Source organism: Haliotis cracherodii, unplaced genomic scaffold (genome assembly GCF_022045235.1).
Source record: "Haliotis cracherodii isolate W230 unplaced genomic scaffold, xgHalCrac1.p SCAF_5, whole genome shotgun sequence".
Taxonomy (NCBI): Eukaryota; Metazoa; Mollusca; class Gastropoda; order Lepetellida; family Haliotidae; genus Haliotis; species Haliotis cracherodii.
The window spans coordinates 50924294-50947294 of NW_027266308.1; the positions used below are offsets into that span (position 1 = coordinate 50924294).

Here is a 23001-nt window from a genome sequence, read left to right on the forward strand (position 1 = left end):
AATCTATCCGCTTGAAAGCAAGAAATTCGGTGTAAGAAATTCTGTATGACAGCATTAACCATTCACCAGACCCTACCACCAACCAACACACCTATCAAACGTACCCAACCGATTCACCTACCCACTAATTCTGTTTTACGACCAACGGATTCTACCTGATGAAAACTAGTCTCTAAAATAAAGACTCGCTGTTGGATTAACTGTCACTGAACCGACGCTATTAACCCGTTCTGAATTTTAACAGTACATGCGTGTGCACCAGCTGTTCGTCAAAGGTCACCGAACACTTGCCTTAATTCAACATTTCTGCGTTAATACAGCACTCACGCTGTCACGCTAAACATGCCGTGAATTGTTGCATGTTGGCCGGACTTCTAATTGTCACCATTTCTGGCATTGCAGTGGTGACACAATTCCGATATTATTGTCACCAAAGTCTTACACCAGTTATTGGTGGAAGCAATAAAGCGGATGACATACAAAGAGCATCTGTCCTGCTCAATAAGTTCAAGTCTAAAGAGATTTTGAAACGAGGACGTGCGAGGGCGTCCCAGTTTAAGAGTAGAGAAACAAGTCCCGAGCTCAGTATTTGCTTAGCTACCGTACCGTTGTAAACACAGACCTACCCCCTGTAACTGACGTTGTTGGGTACGACGGTGACAGGAGGACAACATATACTGATTCAAGGACTGTAGTTGTCTACAGAGTATACAGGTAAGTGTTCACCTTCATGATATAAGGGCCGCTTATCATCGCGCTAATACCATCGGGATATCATCCTCTTTATCTTCTATGACCAACGGTTGTCCCGGGGGTTGGGGTTGGGTGGGGGGATTCGAGGTTCCAGATGAACAGTTTTCACCTGAATTCACACAGACACACAGCCATATAGTGAAAAATATCATTTGATAATTTCACAATCGGATACATTATAATAAACAATTTATTCATTGATGAAATATATATGTTTAATTCAAGAACGACAAGAAATGTCAGAGAGGGATTTTAAGTGTTAAGCTGATCATTTTGACTTGATTGTTTATACAATAATGTCCCGACTGGTTAAACCATCAAATTGTCTGAGTAAAATGAATAATAACAATAATCATAATCATAAATAGTTAATTTTGTTTCTTGTATTTACATGGCCATTTGTAACATATGGGATACCATTTACCTAGTTTTACGTGTCAAGAAGATATACAAAGAAAATGAAGTACACACACACACACACACACACACACACACACACACACACACACACACACACACACACACACACTTCAATGCCAGAATACCCCACACAAATATGTTCACACCACACCGTACTTCCCTCAGAAACAAACAAACAAACCCACATACAAGCCCCCGAGCTTTTCGAATCTAACGGACAAAACACACCCAAATCTTATCCATACAATGGGGAAGTCTTTATCATTCTTCCATGTGACCCCGAGGACTCAGTTATCACAGAGGTGTCTATATAGGACACATTCCGATCTATTACGCTTTCTGTGATTGGCCACAATAATAATACATCACCGTCTTCATCCAATCACCACCCGCATTCATCCGACATGTTGAAAGTGTCGAGTTGTCCGGATATCATTCAGTGAAGGCGATACTTAAGAAGAATCGACTGTAAAGTTTACCATTGGTCGGCACCATTACCATAATTCTAACATTTGCTTAGTCATGTAGGATATGTAAAATTGTTAGTACATTTTTTAGAATTCCTGCAGCCAATTATTGCATTGTTTGACGCGAATCAACATAGTCGTCCCCATTCTATATAACATATGATAGCTAAAACTAGTAAAGAGGTTGGCCAACAAAGACTAGGCGTCTGTGTCATTAAATTACCCCAAGTCCAGCAAGTTTCTAAAGAACTTTTGTGAGGGCTCGTCTCAGGGCGTTACAGTTCATTTCATTTCGTGTTATGGGGGTCGGGGGGGTGTTTATCATCCTGCTTATCGGCTAGGTGCTTTCTGCAACAACAATCGGTTGTCAATGAGAGGAATTCGAGGGGCCAGACCAACTATATCCACCTGAATACTACCCCTCACAGATACACAGCCATGCAGTGCATTAAGATCAATTGATAATTTCATATTCGAGATACTGAGTTATCCGTGTTTCTTGTAAAGCAAGGGAGTGCATGGGTAGCCAAGTAGTTAAAGTTAAAGTTTAACCGAGTTCGATTCCACATATATGATCAGTAAGCGCTGTCAATGTCTGGTGATATTGATTGAATATTGGTAAAATTTAAAAAAATACTCACTCACGTTCGCACTCAGTGAGTCCTTCACGCTTGTTAAGCAGAGTCGATAATTCGAGAGTCGAGATTCTCCGGCAAACTAACTTGCCATGTCCCTTCTGTCAGAAGAGAGGTACATTTTCAGCTGTTACACAGAAACAAATAAACCTAGACAACTCGAACTACTGTTGTCAAATACATCGAGGCATCCATACTTCGAGCCAAGCGGAGTGTCGATATGTGACCATAGTGGTGATAATAATCCGGTCGACCATAAAGGGAGAGCGTCATAAAGTATCAATTGAGTTGATGAAGTTCGAGATAAAGAGGATCCGCTGTATTCTAAACCAGCATGAAATACTCACATCCCCCGCCAATATGACATGTCCGGTTGTGTGCAGGGCATTAGCCCTCCGGAAACGAGCACTACCGCCAGTTTCAGTCAAAGTTGTTGCCATGGAAACTCGAAATTTTTTTTTTTCAATAATCACAAACTATCGAAAGGCACTAGTTTACCACTAGACCTAGATCTATCTATGTGCCAAGTTTGGTGAATAAATATTATACGGTTTTCAAGATCTGCTCCGAAAAGGAGCAGAACCGCCATTTTCAGTCAAAATCAAAGCCGTTGCCTTTGAAAGTCGAAAATCTAATTTTTTTCAAAAATCCCAAACTTTCCAAAGGCACCAGTTCACAACTAGACCTATCTATGTGCTAATATTGTTTCAGATGTCTCTCATGTTTTTTGAGACGGCCACTTCGTGGCAGGGAATAATAATATCAAAGCTTGTAACGAGAGCGATGTTACAGAACTAACGGGTATTGATTTATGTTGTAAACCTAGTACCAGGCGCGAGGGTTACAAAGCGTGCTGTAAATCGATTAAGTTTTTTTCATAAGATAAACAAGTTATACGCAATATGTAGAGCAAGTTGCGCTATCGATCAATTTTCTACCGCAAGGATAAGCAGCAAATCTGTTTACGTTACATTTTCCGTGTGTTGGAGAATAAGTGAGTGATTTGGGTTTAACGCCGCTTTGAACAATATTCAGGTAACGTGCCAAATGAGGTATGGCGTGTGGTCTTAATGTACCGAGCTGCTGTGACACCATTACCTCTCCTTGGACCGATGCTCTGGAAGACCACAGGGCCGACCCTCTGTGCAAGACCAATTCCACCCCACACCATGATGCTTTGACCACCCCAAGAGTCTCTCTCAACATCACAAGCATCCGAATAACGTTTCCCACGGCGTCGCCAGACTCTCTCTGCCATCTGCGGTTGAGATACAGTAACGGCTCTCGTCTGGGAAGAGGACTCTTCTCCACTGCTGGTGGCGCCAATGATGGTGCTGTCTTGCCCACGGTCCCGGCGATGACGTCGTGTCAGAATGGGTCCTCGGTGTGGCCTGTGGCTGTAGAGGTGTCTGCTTGTCAATCATCGACGCACGGTGTCCACACTAATGTGTCGCTGGTGTGTCCTCATGGTCTGTCGAGCAGTTACCGCATCAGTAACAAAGCGATCTTGAAGATTCTGTCGCACAATCTGACGATCCTGACGTCGGGTGGTGACCCTTGGTCTTTCACTACGTGATCGGTCATCTGTAGTGTTGGTGGTCTGATATCGTTGCTGGAGCCTGTGTGTGGTCCTAACGTGGACTTGAAATGCATTGGCTACTTGCCGGGCGGTTTGTCCAGCTTGCAATTGTCCAAGGGCCTGGTGTCGCTGATTTCTGGTCAATCTTGGCATGTGGTAGCAATTCGATAACAAATGAACGTTATCCGATCCGATTTCAGTTTGCAAGGAACTCACGTGCATCGGGTTACCATGGCCGTTACCGTAATGCGCTTGGGCGATCAGTTTCAATGTCATCTGCTTTGGGTTTTTTCATCATCAAATTTCATTATCCGGACAAGGTAATGTTAAATTTTAGAAACTTTAACAAAAATTACCCAGTTATTTAAATGGCAGCTTTTCATGCAATGTTTAGTGACGTTTCTTTTGCGGTTCAGCATATAAATTATGCATAGCCTTTCATAGTCACAATATGGCTGAAATACTGTCGATGTGATAATTGTTGTTAATCGAACGCAGTACACACAAATCACCTATTATCTATCCTCTACTCGATTCATGTATAATTAATGTATTTGCAAAGCAGTCAAATATATAATAGTAAAACCAATTTATGCCGTTATAAGTTCTGCTTCCGGGTTTGACACTGTTTGATCACGTATGTTAACTCGTAATACAGGGAATCTATTTTATCATTACCGTATTCGACGTAATAAGCGCTCAGGGCGCTCTCAAAATTAGAAACAGGGGACTCTTATTAGAAAATTATTTTGGTGGAAAAAACAGATTTGAAAGATAAATTTCGTGGTTTATGCTGACAAACTGAAATGTTTATATACGACAGATATATTTTTTCAGAGGTTAATTGCCCATAATTAAGAGTGCATATAACACACAAGTGCGTATTATGCGCGAATAAATAAGTCTTGTGTACATTGATCAATCGGAAGGGGTACTAATTGGGATTGTTCACTAGCCAATATGAGCAATTATCGCCGTGGGCGCTTATATGAGCGGGGCGCTTATTACGTCGAAAACGGTATGTAGATAACATTTCATTGGCCCTCTGGCTAGCAATGACAAGTACCGCTTAGATGCTATTAGGGTAATATCACCATAACATGTTTCCGTCTCCTGCACGTGTTGCATTCAAAACAGGATCAAATCACCTATTATCTATCCTCTACTCGATTCCCCGCCGTGATATTGCTGGAATAATGCTAAAAGCGGCGTAAAACCATATTCACTCACTCTACTCGATTCATGTATAATTAATGTATTTGCAAAGCAGTCAAATATATAATAGTAAAACCAATTTATGCCGTTATAAGTTCTGCTTCCGGGTTTGACACTGTTTGATCACGTATGTTAACTCGTAATACAGGGAATCTATTTTATCATTACCGTATTCGACGTAATAAGCGCTCAGGGCGCTCTCAAAATTAGAAACAGGGGACTCTTATTAGAAAATTATTTTGGTGGAAAAAACAGATTTGAAAGATAAATTTCGTGGTTTATGCTGACAAACTGAAATGTTTATATACGACAGATATATTTTTTCAGAGGTTAATTGCCCATAATTAAGAGTGCATATAACACACAAGTGCGTATTATGCGCGAATAAATAAGTCTTGTGTACATTGATCAATCGGAAGGGGTACTAATTGGGATTGTTCACTAGCCAATATGAGCAATTATCGCCGTGGGCGCTTATATGAGCGGGGCGCTTATTACGTCGAAAACGGTATGTAGATAACATTTCATTGGCCCTCTGGCTAGCAATGACAAGTACCGCTTAGATGCTATTAGGGTAATATCACCATAACATGTTTCCGTCTCCTGCACGTGTTGCATTCAAAACAGGATCCTACCACGGATGTTGAATTGAGGGGTTAAAACATTGAGTAATGTGAAACTGTGAACTATGTCACGTATTATTTCACCGACTCAAACTGGGAATGCGTATGACTGTCAGAAATAAGGACAGGGTGTAATGGATCGGGTGTGCTTTAATGGGGTGTTAACAAAATACGGAATCACTGTTGCTATGAAACGCGACTTGATTGCTTACAAATGAAATGAATAGGAACGGTATAGCTGCGATGTCACTAAACATTTTCATGGCCCCAATACATTCAAACAACATATTCCTGAATTCCTACATCTACTAGGATAGGGTTCAAGTGGTCACGCGGAAGCGCGGTTCACGTTACACAGCCATACTTTCCGCCTGGTTGTGGGTGAGCTGCAACAGATAGGGCGATGTCATTATAGGACTGAATGTATAATATATAACACACATATTGTTGTGTCAAAGCACCGTCATGGAGAACGTAAGTATTTCAGCTTATCTCAATTTTATCATCAAGCTTTGTCTCCTTTCGAACCCAGTGAAACAAGTTATTTGGATGGCCCAGGGGCTAAGTTTGGGACAGTCGGAGAGCCGCTTTAAGAAGTGAAGTGAGGTGGTGTGACATGGAATTTACGTCGCATTCAAGGTTATGTAGCAACGCGTTCGTTCGTTCGTTCGTTCGTTCGTTCGTTCGTTCGTCCGTTCGTTCGTTCGTTCGTTCGTTCGTTCGTTCGTTCTTTAGTTAGTCCGGACTAAGGTCGGTTTTAAAGTGCTAGCCCACCGAGATAGCCTGCTATCAAGGTAGCCTAGTGGTTAAAGCGTTCGCTCGTCACGCGGAAGACCCGGGTTCGATTCCAGACATGGGTACAATGTGTGAAGCCCATTTCTGGTTTCCCCGGCCGTAATATTTTTGGAATATTGCTAAGAGTGACGTATAGCCATACTCGCTCACCATGTCCGCTGCTTTTGGTTCTGTCGCGACCTATCAGTGACATCGTCTCAAAATGTATTGTTATAATGATGTTTGACTTGACGAGGTTCCATTCTGTACACGTTAAGTTGACGGTAAGCTCCTAGCTAAGCTAGGGGCGGTCGGGTAGCCTAGTGGTTAAAGCGATCGCTCGCCTCGCCGAAGACCCGGGTTCGATTCCGACATGGGTACAATGTGTGAAGCGCATTTCTGGTGTCCCCCGCCGTGATATTCCTGGAATATTGCTTAAAGCGGCGTAAAACCGTACTCCCTCACTCCTAGCTCTGCTCGGAGTAAAGACGTTGACTGTTTATGTTACTAACTGAAGTCCTACATGTGATATATACTATATGTACGTGTACCATATGTACGTTGCCATGTTTAATATACTTCAAAAGGGTAGGGTGGGAGGCTGGGGGTGGGGGTTTCCCTGCACCCCTATGGATCTGAGTATCGATGGGTCACCGAGTGCCAGTCGGGTGGTATACCTCGACCGACTGGGCGGCTGTTACTTATGATTATCATTATATAAATATTTGCTGAAACACAATATCGCGTGCAATTATAACTCTATGGTGTGCGCAGTATCAATTCACAGTAATTCCCTTCCTGCATTTGATCACAAAGCCTCACGGGTCTAGCTGACATGTCTATTTATACATTGTTATTCACCACAAAGATATAACTATTTACACAGCTATCAAACATATCTATTATCTGTAAAATTCATTTTTCATGATCAGCCTGGTTCCGTGGGTATGCTGCGCTAGCGCTACACTATCGCCAGTGCAGCATCCCCAGGGGACCGACCAGGCCGTGTTCGTGACACACAAACCTATACTTACTCAATCATACTTCACAAAAGAAGGTGTATATAAGACATATGATATTGTCCTCATGAACCCTGAGTTAAAAGGAAAATAAAGTGAAAAACATGATTATGAATATCAGTTTTCCTACTGGTAAGCCAGGATAAGTTGAGTTGTGACCTGACAATACAACCCGTATGAGGTCCACCCACTGGCGCGTACCATTGTGAAGAAAGGGGTAGCGGGTGGCAAAATCGTACCGATGAAATGCAAAATCCAGATTCAATTTAAAACGAATTGTTGCTTTCGGATTTATATTTATTTTACAGTTCATCGGTGGGATTTTGTGACAAACCGACTGTAGTGGCAAGTTCAGTACCGCATTATAGTGTTGGTGTGAGGTTCCCGATGATTTTGAAAACGGCGAAAGAAACTTTGCACAGTAACAATAATTGAGAAGTATCGTGACAATGATGGGAATTTTATTTGCTGTGAAAATAGAATAATTTTGTTACCCCAGGGAGCAATAATGAGTAGAGTCATTCATCAAATGATTGTGAAGGTTGAGACCCTAACGTAGTGATAGTTAACGCAGTGACATACTCCATAATTACTTCCATGCGGTTGTTTATGGAGTTTCAGCATGCTGTAAACGTAATGCTGCTAGCTGGATTTATATTGATTTATATCTATATTGTTTGTAATTAACCTCTATCAAAAGATTTTTAGAATTCTTGTGACTTGTCACATCGACGTCTTTATAGTCTTGTGAGCAACACGTGTGTCCACGAGAGGGTTGTCAATTTCATCGTCATGACATGCACGTGCACAATATGAGTACACCCTCTCTACCTGCAAGGCGACTATGCTTGTAAGTTGCGACGAACGGGGATCGGGTGGTCAGGCTCGCTGACATGGTTGATGCACGTCATCGTATCTTAAACGCGTGGATCGATGCTCATGATGTCAATCACTGTATTGTCTTGTCCAGACTCAATTATTTACGGACCGCCGTCATATAGCATTTGGCATACGGTGACATGCATCAACCAAGTCAGCCAGCCTGACCACCCGATCCCGTTAGTCGCCTCATACGACAAGCATAGTCGCCTGTTACGGCAAGCATGGGTTGCTGAAGACCTATTCTACTCCGGATCTTCACGGGTCGGTAATGTCTGGGAACTACAGAGAGTCATACTATGGGAATAACTAACAGGCGGCGAGGAATTACGGACGGGTTTATATTTTTCCCTAAGGAATTAATACCATCAATCATGTATGACATTATTTCCCAAGGGAGAGATAAAATGAAGAATGTATAGTTTCGTAAGATATCCTGTAGCATTGTCTTAATAATACATGTATATCATTAGACAAACAAATAGGAATTGTCCCTCATGAACCATAACAAGGATGTTGTCTGATTCCATGACAACTGAAAGCACCTGGGTTTGTAAGAACATTATTTATTCTTCGTGGTTAGGCAAGAATGAGTGTGTGAGTTTGGTTTTCACCTTTTATAAATATTCCAGCAATATCAAGGCAAAGAACACCCAAACATGACGTCACACATCGTACACGTGTTTAATCGAATCCTTTACCCACAAGGTATACAAAGGCTATTCCACCAGCCCTGGGTAGTCAAGAAACTACTGTGCTTCAAATCCCATCTAACAACGCATTTCAACAAATCAGACTGATACTGATTATATACTCAGCCAGATCTGAAAATGCGACGGCATCCGTGATCTAATTAATAGGTGATTCGACCCCCGGCCGCGTCATTCAAAGACGTCAAAAGATAGCACTTGTTTTACCCTGCCTGGCGCGCAGAATGAAGACAATAAAGCATGGACTGGTTGGGTCCGAGTCAGTATACAGTGTCTGACTTTTTGGTATCCATGTTAAACTGCGGCATGATATCTCAGCAATCTCATTAAAACCAGATCTAAGTTCTCGCTGCCGCTAAACAAAGAACGACCTTTCGCGAACTCTGACCGACCACTGAAACGACTAACAAGAAGTCGACATCAGCCAATTAGAAAGCAGCTTACTCGAGCTTTACGGCACTCGTTTCAACCTGGCGACTTACATTTCAGACTACGCTTGAAATATATGTTGACACAGTTCTCGATTAAAATTTTGAAAACTGAATAAAAAGAACATTTCGGAAAGTCTACGTATATATGGTTGCGATTGTATGGCAGTGCTTCCCACGTACTGTGCAACGCCCCCTCCGTTCAAATGTTTATCCCACAGAAGCGAGAGAGACACGATAATTTTGACGGAATCAGTCGTACGGGCCGTAACTGTCGTTCGGAATACCCCGTGTTAACGTTTTTGAGGTTGCATGATTAGAAAACACATTCAGACTGTCACTTTCAGGATCTGGTAAGCGACGCTTTAATTGGTCGGATGAAAGGTCGTTCTGACGTGACCCGTAATGGGATGCCCTCAGATCTTTGTTTAGCGGTAGTGAGAACTATGATCTGATTTTAATGAGATTGGATATCTCAGTGGGCTAGCACACACACGCGCACACACACACGTTTCGTCGCTTGTTCTATGATTTGATCTCGACGTTAAACCCTATTTCACCCCACCTCACCTCTGAAAATAAATAAAATAAAAATATATAGGACTATTTTGGGAATCAACTACAACTCACCCTAAGGATAATAATAATTACTGACCAAAGGCCGAACAAAATGATATCAGTTTTAATTTATACCAAACTTGAAAACAAATATCAATAAGGCAGCCCAGATTCGTAATTACTAAATTAGACTTGTATCTATAGGCTATTTGGTATGTAATGCGTCTAAATATAAATGATGATTGTTGCACTTACATAGAGACGCTCATGCACTGAAGTGTGGCTGCTTGTACTAGTCCGGACTGATGCCTATTTATAGTGCTAGCTCACTGAGATACCATGCCGCAATTTAACATGGGTACCCCACTCAGACACAGTATACTGACTCCGAGGCGATCAGATCTGCATTATCCCTTTAATGCCGAGCTCCAGGCAGGGTAACAATAAGAAACATACTTTAACGTCTTTTGATTTGACGTAATACAATACCAGTGTATTACTTTCAGAGTGTGTAATCAGTTGCATACCTCATACCTTGCATACGTTTCTTTCTTAACCTTTAACACTACTTAAAAACATACCCCTATTTCATCTTCGTGTAGTTATTTGTGTTGCTGACAAGCAGGTAGATACGCCTTTGATGTTGGCCTTATGAGTTAATGCTACATGTTTAAAATTTACACTCACAGTCGTGAGCTCCATCTGAATCACATGCTACTGCTGATGGAGACTCAGATATTTACCACGTAGACTACTTAAAATAAGTTAAGGTCCACCCGATTCTTTCATATGATTATAGTTAATCTGTCATGGCATGTGTCTTTTGGAAGTTATTTATACTTCTAAAGACCCGTGAAGATCCGGGGTAGAATAGGTCTTTGAACAGCAACCCATGCTTGCCGTAAAAGGCGACTATGATTGTCGTAAGAGGCGACAAACGGGATCGGGTGGTCAGGCTCGCTGACTTGGTTGATGAAAGTCATCGTCTCCCAACTGCGTGGATCGATGCTCATGATGTCCATCACTGGATTGTCTGGTCGATTATTTACAGACCGCCGTCATATAGCTTGAATACTGCTGAGTGCGACGTTAAACAACAAACGAACGAACGGATTATACTGCTAAAAAGAAGCTGTAAGAATTTATAGCTGATCTGTCATGCCATGAAAGAATCAGGTGGTCTTAACATTTATTTATTAGTATATTATGTTATTGTGGGTGAGGTGAAATGGGGTTTAACGTCGCGTTCAAAATTATTGCACATACTGTATATAGGGACGTGTGTGTGCTTGGCTGCTTGTAGTCCGGACTGATGCCGATTTTATAGTACTACATGCCCCAGTTTAACATGAATACCCCACCCAGACACAATCATTCTACTGACTCCGAGCCGACTAGTCCTTCTTTTAGCCCCTTAAAGCCGAGCGCCAGGCAAGGTGACAACAAGTACCATCTTTTAACGTCTTTTGGTATGACGCGGCCGGAGATCGAACCCCCGACCTCCCGTCGGACCTTCTACTACTAGACAGCCCAAGGTCTTATTATTGATGGTCTTGATAATCATGGCTAAGTTTGTTGCAGGTGATCGTCCACTTCAACATGCTGTGCCGGTACGTGAGCGTGCTGGGGGTCATCCTCATCGTGTACCTGTGTCTTGGGGCACTCGTCTTCCACCACATCGAGCATCCCAGGGAGGCCCAGGTCAGAGAAGGCCAGCTCGGCTCCGTCAAAGACTTTATGGGTCAGTATCTGTTGAGTGAGTGAGTGAGTATGGTTTTACGCCGCTTTCACAGCGGGGGGATACCAGAAATAGGCTTCACACATTGTACCCATGTCGGGAATCGAACCCGGGTCTTCGGCGTGACGATCGAACGCTCTAACCACTAGGCTACCCGACCGCCTCTGTTGACTGATGTATCCCTGGTTTGTCTGCCAACCACCATCCATCATTTCTCATCTGTCTGTCGGTCCATGGTGATAAGAATTTCTAGCAATTTTTGTCATTTGTCATTTGTTTCAATTTCGACCTTCATCGGTCCGGGTGGCACGGGTGGCCCAGTCGTCTAAGGTGCAACAATTCGCCGAGCAGAGTTGCGTCCCTTGAGCAAGCCAGAAACCTATGATTGGGTTCGAATCCCGATCCGCCCCGAATTGATTCAAGGTTTGTCAGCACCATACCCTTGCTTGTGGGTTTCACCAAAGTGGTAAACGTCTGAGACCTGCATCACCTCGGGCTTTCCTCCCACATATAAGCTGACACGCCGTGATATAACTGGAATACTGTTAAAAGCGGCGTTAAACCCAACTCACTCACTCATCGGTTGTCCTGTGTCTTTTTTGGCATAACTCACACCCTTGCTGTTTACTTATTACGATTGCTGTATAGTATACTACTCAACTTGTGATAAGGATACTGAGATATGTTAAACTATGACAGAGCTTGAAACAACGGCTTTAGGTAATGTCAGATAAATATCTTGTTTTGTGATGATGCTGAAAATGGGTCGGTTCCGAAGCGACATTGAATGCTGTTTGTATGACAACGTATCCCAGCGATCAGTCACATCCACTCCCTGCCTGGACATGGGCACGGGTGGCCCAGTCGTCTAAGGCGCCGCGATTCGCTTTGCGGAGTTGCGCCCCTTGGGCACGCCAGAAACCTACGATTGTGGGTTCGAATCCCGGTTCGCCCCGATTATGTTTCTAGGTTTGTCATCACCATACCCGTGCTCGTGGGTTTCACCGAAGTGGTAAACGTCTGAGACCTGCATCACTTCGGGCTTTCCTCCCACTTTAAGCTGACACGCTGTGATATAACTGGAATACTGTTAAAAGCGGCGTTAAACCCAACTCACTCATTCACTGCATGGACAGAATATCCTTATCAAAAGTTGAATAGTATATTGTGATAAACAAGTGAGTTAATGAAAAATGAATTTCTATAGACTACAGACTGCGGGTGTGGAGGAGCAGATTTCCATCCCTGTTGCATGAGTGTATTCTGCACAGTTATGTCAAGGCAAGGGGATAAGCAAGAGCATAAAACAAACTAGAAATAAATAAGACACCATGGTATTTCTCTGGCTTGACTTCCTTTGATAAGAGATAAAATATAACCCCAACTCCTATTATTCAATTCGAAGATGACAAGTGTGCACACATGTCCATGTTGTTGAGGTTGAGTTACACCACTGAGCCATGCTGCCAAACATTGCTGCGAGTGTAATATTTGCACTTTTTTGTCACCATGCCATGATATATATACGAGGGGCGTTCAATAAGTTTTGCAACTTCAATATAAGACCAAGTCGCAGAATATCTTTTGCACGTTTATTTTTCAATATAATCTCCATTCACCTCAATACACTTATTCTATTTGTCCTTAAAGCTTTTAATACCACGTTTATAGAAATCCGCGGATTGGCCCTCTAACCATGCCTCTGTGGCAGCCTTTATGTCCTCGTCATCCTGGAAGCGTCTTCCACGTAGGGGAGATTTGGGGGCTAAGTCGGGGCTGTACAGTTAAATCACCCACCCTCTAGAACCTTGGTCTTATATTGAAGTTGCAAAACTTATTGAACCCCCCTCGTACATACTACACAAAAGAAATTAAAGAAAACATGATTCTTTCATATGACACATTAAGTAAAGATCCGGGTCAGAATAGGTTTTCAGCAACCCATGTTTGCCATAAAATGCGACTATGCTTGTCGTAAGAGGCGACTAGCGGGATCGGGTGGTCAGGCTCTGTTGATGCATGCCATCGTATGCCAATTGCGTGGATCGATGCTCATGATATCAAACACTTGATTGTCTCGTCCAGACTCGATTATTTACTGAACGCCGTCATATAGCTGGATTATTGCCGAGTGCGGCGTTAAAAAACCAAAAAATTAAAAAAAAAAAAATATCATACAAAAGAATAGGGTCTTCGTAAACTTCTTTTGAGTAGTTAACTTCGAAGTATTTAAGCGCACAATGTGATATAAGCTCACGATGGGTATATCAGCGCACAATGGGTATATCAGCGCACAATGGGTATATCAGCATACAATGGGTATATCAGCGCACAATGAGTATATCAGTGCACAATGGGTATATCAGTGCACAATGGGTATATCAGCGCACAATGGGTATATCAGCGCACAATGGGTATATCAGCGCACAATGGGTATATCAGCGCACAATGGGTATATCAGTGCACAATGGGTATATCAGCACACAATGTGTATACCAGCGCACAATGGGTATATCAGTGCACAATGGGTATATCAGCACACAATGTGTATATCAGCGCACAATGGGTATATCAGTGCACGATGGGTATATCAGCACACAATGTGTATACCAGCGCACGTTGAGTATATCAGCGCACAATGGGTATATCAGCGCACAATGGGTATATCAGCACACAATGGGTATCTCAGCGCACAGTGTGTATATCAGTGCACGATGGGTATATCAGCACACAATGGGTATATCAGCACACAATGGGTATCTCAGCGCACAATGTGTATATCAGCACACAATGTGTATGTCAGTGCACAATGAGTATATCAGCGCACAATGGGTATATCAGCATACAATGGGTATCTTAGCGCACAGTGTGTATATCAGTGCACGATGGGTATATCAGCACACAATGGGTATCTTAGCGCACAATGTGTATATCAGTGCACAATGAGTATATCAGTGCACAATGAGTATATCAGCGCACAATGCGTATCTCAGCGCACAATGTGTATCTCAGCGCACAATGTATATATCAGTGCACAATGAGTATGTCAGCACACAATGTATATATCAGCACACAATGGGTATATCAGCGCACAATGGGTATATCAGCGCACAATGTGTATATCAGCGCACAATGGGTATATCAGCGCACAATGGGTATATCAGCACACAATGGGTATATCAGCGCACAATGGGTATATCAGCGCACAATGTGTATATCAGTGCACAATGGGTATATCAGTGCACAATGGGTATATCAGCGCACAATGAGTATATCAGCGCACAATGGGTATATCAGCACACAATGGGTATATCAGCGCACAATGGGTATATCAGCGGACAATGTGTATATCAGCGCACAATGGGTATATCAGCGCACGATTGGTATATCAGCGCACAATGGGTATATCAGCGCACAATGAGTATATCAGTGCACAATGGGTATATCAGCACACGATGTGTATATCAGCACACAATGGGTATATCAGCGCACAATGAGTATATCAGTGCACAATGGGTATATCAGCGCACGATGTGTATATCAGCACACAATGGGTATATCAGCGCACAATGGGTATATCAGCACACAATGGGTATATCAGCGCACAATGGGTATATCAGTGCACAATGGGTATATCAGCGCACAATAAGCAAAACGCGCAGATTCGATTAAAAGAGACACGTCACAGTTACTGTCTATGGGCCGTTTTGGGCATCTATTAATGCTCATTGAGTTCTTCCGTACATCTGGCAATGTATTCTTGTACATACACCAGCTGTTCGTGTGATCGGTCCCCTCAGGTTTGTTTGTTACTTACCACCGCAGTCAACAATATTTCAGCTCTGACATCGGTCTGTAAATAATTGAATCTGGACCGGCGAGCAACCATGCACCCCGACTCAATACGGAGTCGAGTCACCGAGTCTGACCACCCGATCCCGTCTTCATAGATGAGCATAGTTTGCTGGGACCAATTCTATCTCCCTTGGGGTTACAATTACACTTCGTACACCTGTTTCGTTTGCTGTTCCAGCTAACTACACCTGCCTGTCACCTGCTGACTTCGAGGTGTTCATCATGAAGATGATGGCTGCTTATGATGAAGGCGTCCTCGTCACCACCAACACCACCTCCAAAGACAACTGGGACTTCTTCAGTTGCCTCTTGTTTTCGCTTACTATCGTCACTACCATTGGTTAGTTGATTAACCTCGAAATTGCTATCAGATTGCCTCGGCCATCAAGACTGACATCAGTGTACATCGTAACTTCATCACCCCCAGAAGGCGCCGATTGCGATGCCTCTCGCTGACAATACCAAGGATTTCCAAAATGGCCCCTAAGCCAAAATCTATGGAATAGAGATGGTATCGCTCATATATGAACTGGAAGATGATCTTGGGCCTTGGTGTTTCATAAGGATTTCATCAATAATTGTGCTCGTGTATTCATTCCTTAGTTCTCCCTCTGGTAGTTTCTGATGTTAAGGAAGGAACTTGCATCCTGCTGTGTTAGATGTCGCTTGTTTTGAGTAAGTGAGTTGGGTTTAACGCTGTTTTGAACAATATTACAGTTATATCACGGCGTGTCATCTTGATGTGGGGGGAAAGCTCGAAGTGATGCAGGTCTCAGACGTTCACCACTTCAGAAAAGCCCACGAGATCGGGTATGGTGCTAGGAAACCTAGAAACATAATCGGGACAAACCTCGATTCGAACCCACGATCGTAGGTTTCTGGCGTGCCCAAGGGATACAACTCTTCGAATTGACTGCGCCACCCGTGCCTCCCCGCATGTATTTAATACCGGAAGCTTCAGATTGATTCGAATACATAGTGAGTGAGTGAGTGAGTATGGTTTTACGCCGCTTTTAGCAATATTCCAGCAATATCACGGCGGGGGACACCAGAAATGGGCTTCACACATTGTACCCATGTCGGGAATCGAACCCTCGAATACATAGGGGCCGACCAATCTTATACTCTGAAAGCAGGAACCAAATATATATAGTTTGACCAACAGCACATTTCATTGATGCTGATGATGTCTATCACTGGATTTTCCGGACCAGAATCGATTATTTACAAACCACCTTCAAATAGCTGGAATATTGCTGAGTGCGGCGTTAAACAAACAAACAAACAAACAAATATTCCAGTATTTCTTGGAACACATTATTTGAATCATACACAAATACCTCCCAATAGAAAATCCCCACCCCTCCCTTTTCATTTCTTGCAGGGGACAATATGTGTGGGAGTTAAGCAGAGGTATGGCGTCTTATCAATTTCATGACCCGTTCCACAAAGCGATCTTAGCGCTACGACTGTCGTAAGTCAGTGTTAAAGAATGGGAGTTACGCCCGACTTAGCGCTAAGATTGCTTTGGGAAACGGGGCCCAGGCGTCAAAACCATTTCCACAATCTGTTATAAGCATAATTCATGTCCTGACTTAAATGTGGTCGTTTTAGGACAAGTTAACGTCTTTTCTTATCTGTGAAATGTTTCCTTTATAGGATACGGCAACATGTCCCCAGTGACCCCAGGGGGTCAGGCCTTCTGTGTGTTCTACGCTCTGGTAGGAATACCCCTGTGTGGAGCCTTCATCGTCAACATTGGCGTCAAGCTGCAGCATCCAATGCGCAAACTCTTGGACAAAGTGTTCTTTCCAAAACATCCAAAAGTTGAGTTATACTTGAAGAACGGCCTATTCGTGCTGGTTGGACTTCTAATATGGCTGTTTATACCAGCAGTGGTTTTTTCGGCGGCCGAAAAATGGACTTACGGAGAGTCGCTTTATTATTGTGTCATCACCATGACAACAGTGGGTTTTGGTGACTATGTGCCAGGTAAGTGGTCTATTACCCATACATGTGTTGTATATCATATTGATGTGTATATCGAACATGTAAATTAAAACACAGTCCTGTTCCATACCTGAAAGTGAAGACTTCCTGTCTTTGGCTTGACGTTCATTTCGACGTCGCCAGACTCGACCATGCCTATCAAGGAAGTGCAAAGTGAACCGGGACTCATCTGGAAACATGACACGTGACCAGCGACGATTACCCCACGTTGACCTTGTGTACATTATTGACGTCATACGACGATTTTTAAGGAGCGACACGACACGTGGCCGTCGAGCATGAAGATGAGCTGCATGTAGACGATTTCTAATCGTCTGACCCTTAACTTGTACCCCAGTAGCCTGGTGAAAGTTTGCAACAATGTGATTCGCCGTTTGAGCTCGATTTCTAAGTGAGTGAGTTGAGTTTAAAGCCGCTTTTAACAGTATTCCAGTTATATCACGGCGTGTCAGCTTAATGTGGGAGGAAAGCCCGAAGTGATGCAGGTCTAAGACGTTTACCACTTCGGTGAAACCCACGAGCACGGGTATGGTGCTGACAAACCTAGAAACATAATCGGGATTCGAACCCACAATCATAGGTTTCTGGCGTGCCCAAGGGACGCAACTCTGCACAGCGAATCGCGGCGCCTTAGACGACTGGGCCACCCGTGCCCCCCGATTTCTAAGAGCTTGGATCCTGTACACTTGTCATGGACGGGGTTGATCAACATTTGGGCTTGTTGTGACCAGTTCCATAGTCTGCTAATCACAGACTGGGAAACAGTGAACGTATGGGCTACTGCACGCTGACTTCTGCCAGTTTCCAGCATACCAATAGCCCGTTCATCATTGCTAGTTCATCAACAAACATTGCATGAAATCAAGAAAATCACAACGGAATGATGAACAGATTCAATACTGACAGAAATAATGGTCCACAGAGATTAATCGACCTTCCTTGAAACTGTCAATATCAGGAATGACACCCTACGCACGTGCGAGGCGCGTGCCAACTATTGGATGTGTCTTGGTGATAAGTTTTATAGATAATAACGTTCTTGCATAGCATGTTTGTTAACACTTGACATTGTTATGATACTTGGTATTAACGTAACAAATGTTATATTTGGGACAACACTTTAACAGTACAGATTCTCGTACTTTGGGGGGTTGAGTCCCATCCAGGATTCGAATCCACACTGCCAGTACGAGGCACCTAATCGCCAGCACACAAAGTCAGCAATCTAATATAACCCGCTCAGCCTCCAAGGCTTTCACTACAATGAAAGTCCAACAACTGATAGTCTAGATCACGTACTTTGAGTACCCCTCTGACAAGTGTAAATTGGCTCCCATTGCTGAAAGCTATGAACACACGAATGCCATTTAGAAGGCGGTCAAATGTAACAAATGTTCTATTTGGGATAACACTTTCTTAGTAAAGTACTGATTTTCGTACTTTTGTGGGGTGAGTATTAACATTTATATTTCATGATCCCCTTTTTTAAGAGTATAGGATGGAGAAATATTAACCTTGGATAATCGAGGATGGGGCATTATCTTCACACAAATAACTTACAAGACATTTCAAATATTACAAGAAACGTAGCAACGAAGATAGTGCATTATACAACACAGAAAGTGTGGTCGCACGAGATCGTTTTCAACTGAAATCTTCCTGTAACACCATCTTATTTTATTGCAGGGCATCAAGCGACGGAGTATATTGAGATATATCGGGTACTGGTGGTGGATCTTCCTGTAACACCATCTTGTTTTATTGCAGGGCAACAAGCGAAGGAGTATAGGGAGATATATCGGGTACTGGTGGTGGAACTTCCAGTAACACCATCTTGTTTTATTGCAGGGCATCAAGCGAAGGAGTATAGGGAGATATATCGGGTACTGGTGGTGGATCTTCCTGTAACACCATCTTGTTTTATTGCAGGGCATCAAGCGAAGGAGTATAGGGAGATATATCGGGTACTGGTGGTGGATCTTCCTGTAACACCATCTTGTTTTATTACAGGGCAACAAGCGAAGGAGTATAGGGAGATATATCGGGTACTGGTGGTGGATCTTCCTGTAACACCATCTTGTTTTATTACAGGGCAACAAGCGCAGAAGTATAGGGAGATATATCGGGTACTGGTGGTGGTGTGGATCCTAATGGGCTACGCATGGCTCGCAATGCTTCTCAGCAAGATGACGGACACAGTCGTTCAGGTCAACAATACCATCAAAGAAAAAAGACGAGCATCGTTAAGGGTTAGTAAATTGGACTGTTGTACCCATTCGTGACCAACTCGTGTTACTCCGGGACAAGCCGAATATCGACTCGTGCCCCTTTCATGACCATTTTTGCGACCTGTTTCCGTCTTAGCGCAAACGGGCACACCTAAAACAATTGTCAACTCGTTGCGTAATGGTTCAAATATATTTCACCATATATTATATATATTTCAAATGCAATTTAAAGCACATCTGGACATGCGGAATTATACAGTATGATTGAACATATCTAACTGTTTCTTGGGTATATTTTTTGGTTGCAAGACATATGTATAATTAAAAAGTATTTCTGGGGGATTCTTTGGCGAAGAACTTGAAATCATACGCGCATTCTGATTGGTTTGTCGTATTTTCGCATATATCATCGATAAGGGGACGAGTCTTCTTGCAGGTTACGGAAAGGGGCGAGTGGTGACGAATTCGTTATACCTCTATTAAGAATCTTGCTATTTCATTGGTTAAACCACGTGACAAAATACTACTTTTCAAAGTTGACCCCCAAATCCCGTGACTGACACTGACCTCGAATATGATCGTCACATGATCAGTATTGACCTGTCACGTGATGAATATTAACTTGTCTGCTGGAAAACAAGATGGCGTCTGGTAATAACTGTATAAAAATATAAGACCCAGTTTGTTTTCAATAGCATCCAGAATACATGTGGTACTAGTATATGGAGGAAATATTCGTGAATCATAACGAGTTGAGAATTCTTTTAGCTATGCCCGTTTGCACTTAGACGGAACCCAGTCGCACAAATGGCGACGAGAGGGGCACAACTGCTATTCAGCTTGTCCCAAATCTCATTAAAATCAGACCTTAGTTCTCGCTACCGCTAAACAAACATCTGAAGACATCCCATTAGGGGTCACGTCAGAACGACCTTTCATCCGACCAATCACAGCGTCGCTTACCAGATCATGAAAGTGACAGTCTGAATGTGATTTCTAATCATACAACCTCGAAAACTTTAACACGGGGTATTCCGAACGATAGTTTAACGGGTTTAACGACTGAATCCATACAATCTAGACCACCTATTAGCCATTCCGGGATGTTTTTTTGTTCACGTTTCAAATTTGTAGTCGAAAATTTGTCAAAATATGTTGCGAAGAGTAGTCGCCATTTTGAAATTAGTGCCGTAAAGCACGAGAAAGCTGCCTTCTGATTGGTCATTCCGCACGACAGGTAGCTCAAAGGAGGCAGAAAAAAGGGCAGAAGCATTGCCATGCTGTCTCAAGGGTTGCCGTGGTCACCGAATGGAGGCACGGCGGTCGCCACAGTCATCGTTCAATGCACGCTGTTGATCGCCCAAAGGAGGCACAAGGGAGGCAGAAGCATCACCCAGATTGACGGGAAAATATTTCAGCAGAAAGCATCTATTACCTGGCGACCATTGGGCGATCACTGTGCCTTCATTCTGCAACAACGGCAATGCTTGTGCCTCCCTTCTGCCTCCTTTGGGCCACCTTTGAGCAACCAACCTCCTCGGCGACCTTTGTGCGACTGTTTTGAACATGTTCAAAAATTCACGGCGACCATGGCGTCCGTGACGATGTCTGAACCTCCTGTGTACCACCTTGGAACGATCTAGGCAACCATTCTGCTTCCTTTGAGCCTCCAACCACAACCTGGCAAATTTTATGGTCGCACACGGGAGGCACAAAGGTCGCCATCCTGTGTAAAGGCCCCATTACGGCAAGCATGGGTTGCTGCAGACCAATTCTACCCCGGATGTTCACGGGTCCCTTGTTTTTATGTTTTGATCTCGTCAAGAGTTATTATTTGTATAATATGCTTTAATTCAAATTCCCAATGTAAGCGGCCGGCCATTTGATATTCCGTAGGGAGGGTTCTGGAGCTAGTTCGTGCAAATAAGTTGTCCAAGAAAACGTTTGTAAAAATCTGTTGCAAAAAATAAATTGTCCGAATTTGTTTCAAGATATTTTTTTCATATGAAAAATATTTAGGTTCATAGTTTAATTTTTTTTTAAATATTTATTTTTTTCTGTTGTAGCTGAATAATTTTCTCCATTCAAAATCCTGATAATGCATGTTAGTAATCACAATTGTGCTATGATTTTCAGAAGTCGTCTATTGGCGAAGATGGCGAAAGTAATACGCCCAATGGGAAGGACGCGAAAAAGGTGAAGGACAAGTGTGAGGTCAAGGACATGGAAGAGGCGAAGGACACATCTATGGCCACCACCAGTCTGTAGTCACGTGACATCGGAATATCGATCTGTAGATAATGGCGTCACATGACATTCATATTGGATGATGGCGTCGAGAATCAGAAAAACTTGGAATCCAAAATGGGTTTGTTACAGTGTCTGTACATCAGTTGGTGCTATTCCGTACAAATCGTTAGACTCCGTGCACAGAGTGAGTGAGTTCGAGTTTACGCGGCACGTCAGTTTAATGAGAACCAAAATCACCCAGACTTTATGTTCAACATGGTGATGAAACACATTAGCACGGATATAGTGCCAACAGACCAATGATCTTTATCATGGCGAACCTAGGATTCGAACCCGCGACCAGCTTACATTTGACATGACGTGCACTTCATCGGCCAACGTGGTGCAAGGTGAAGTCGACGGGGACCCTTGATGCTGGAATATTGCTAAAAGCAGCGTAAAACCATACTCACTCACTCACGCTACACGCCCCATCCATGTGGTAAGGCGATACCAGGGCCGTATCAGACGTAAAGGACATTGTTTATATGTGTTGTAAAATATGCTTTTTGAACGGTTGTAAAATATGTTTTTGGAAAGGTTGTAAAATATGTTGTTTGAAAGGTTGTAAAATATGCTTTTTGAAATGTTAAGATTGTGTCCCTTTCTAATGGTCTACGCTGCTTCATCTTGTTGTTTTCAGCTTCTGAAGTTGAGTGTACTGCCTCGACAATATACATATACATGCTGTATTTATCGACTTGTTCTTACGTGTACATATGTCCATAGCGAAGTCCTCCGTGTCATACAAACAAATAAAATGTATTTATTATTCCATAATAACATGATAAATCCAAACTTTATCAACTGACTCCTCTTTG

At 42.9% G+C, this 23001-nt stretch overlaps 1 protein-coding gene across 2 annotated transcripts; it reads left to right on the forward strand.

The window, feature by feature from the left end:
* The first annotated feature begins 560 nt into the window (after positions 1-560).
* LOC139443227 (potassium channel, subfamily K, member 16-like) lies at positions 561-22923 on the forward strand. Of its 2 annotated transcripts, none has more exons than XM_071224199.1 (6): positions 561-714; positions 11642-11801; positions 15832-15993; positions 17313-17645; positions 19755-19912; positions 22028-22923. In XM_071224199.1, the coding sequence occupies exons 2-6, from the start codon at positions 11660-11662 to the stop codon at positions 22157-22159; spliced, it is 927 nt and encodes a 308-aa protein (XP_071080300.1). In that variant the 5' UTR covers positions 561-714; positions 11642-11659; the 3' UTR covers positions 22160-22923. The 2 variants fall into 2 exon arrangements, with proteins under 2 accessions (XP_071080300.1, XP_071080299.1); XM_071224198.1 differs by lacking the exon at positions 561-714 and adding an exon at positions 6066-6166.
* Positions 22924-23001: the final 78 nt, after the last annotated feature.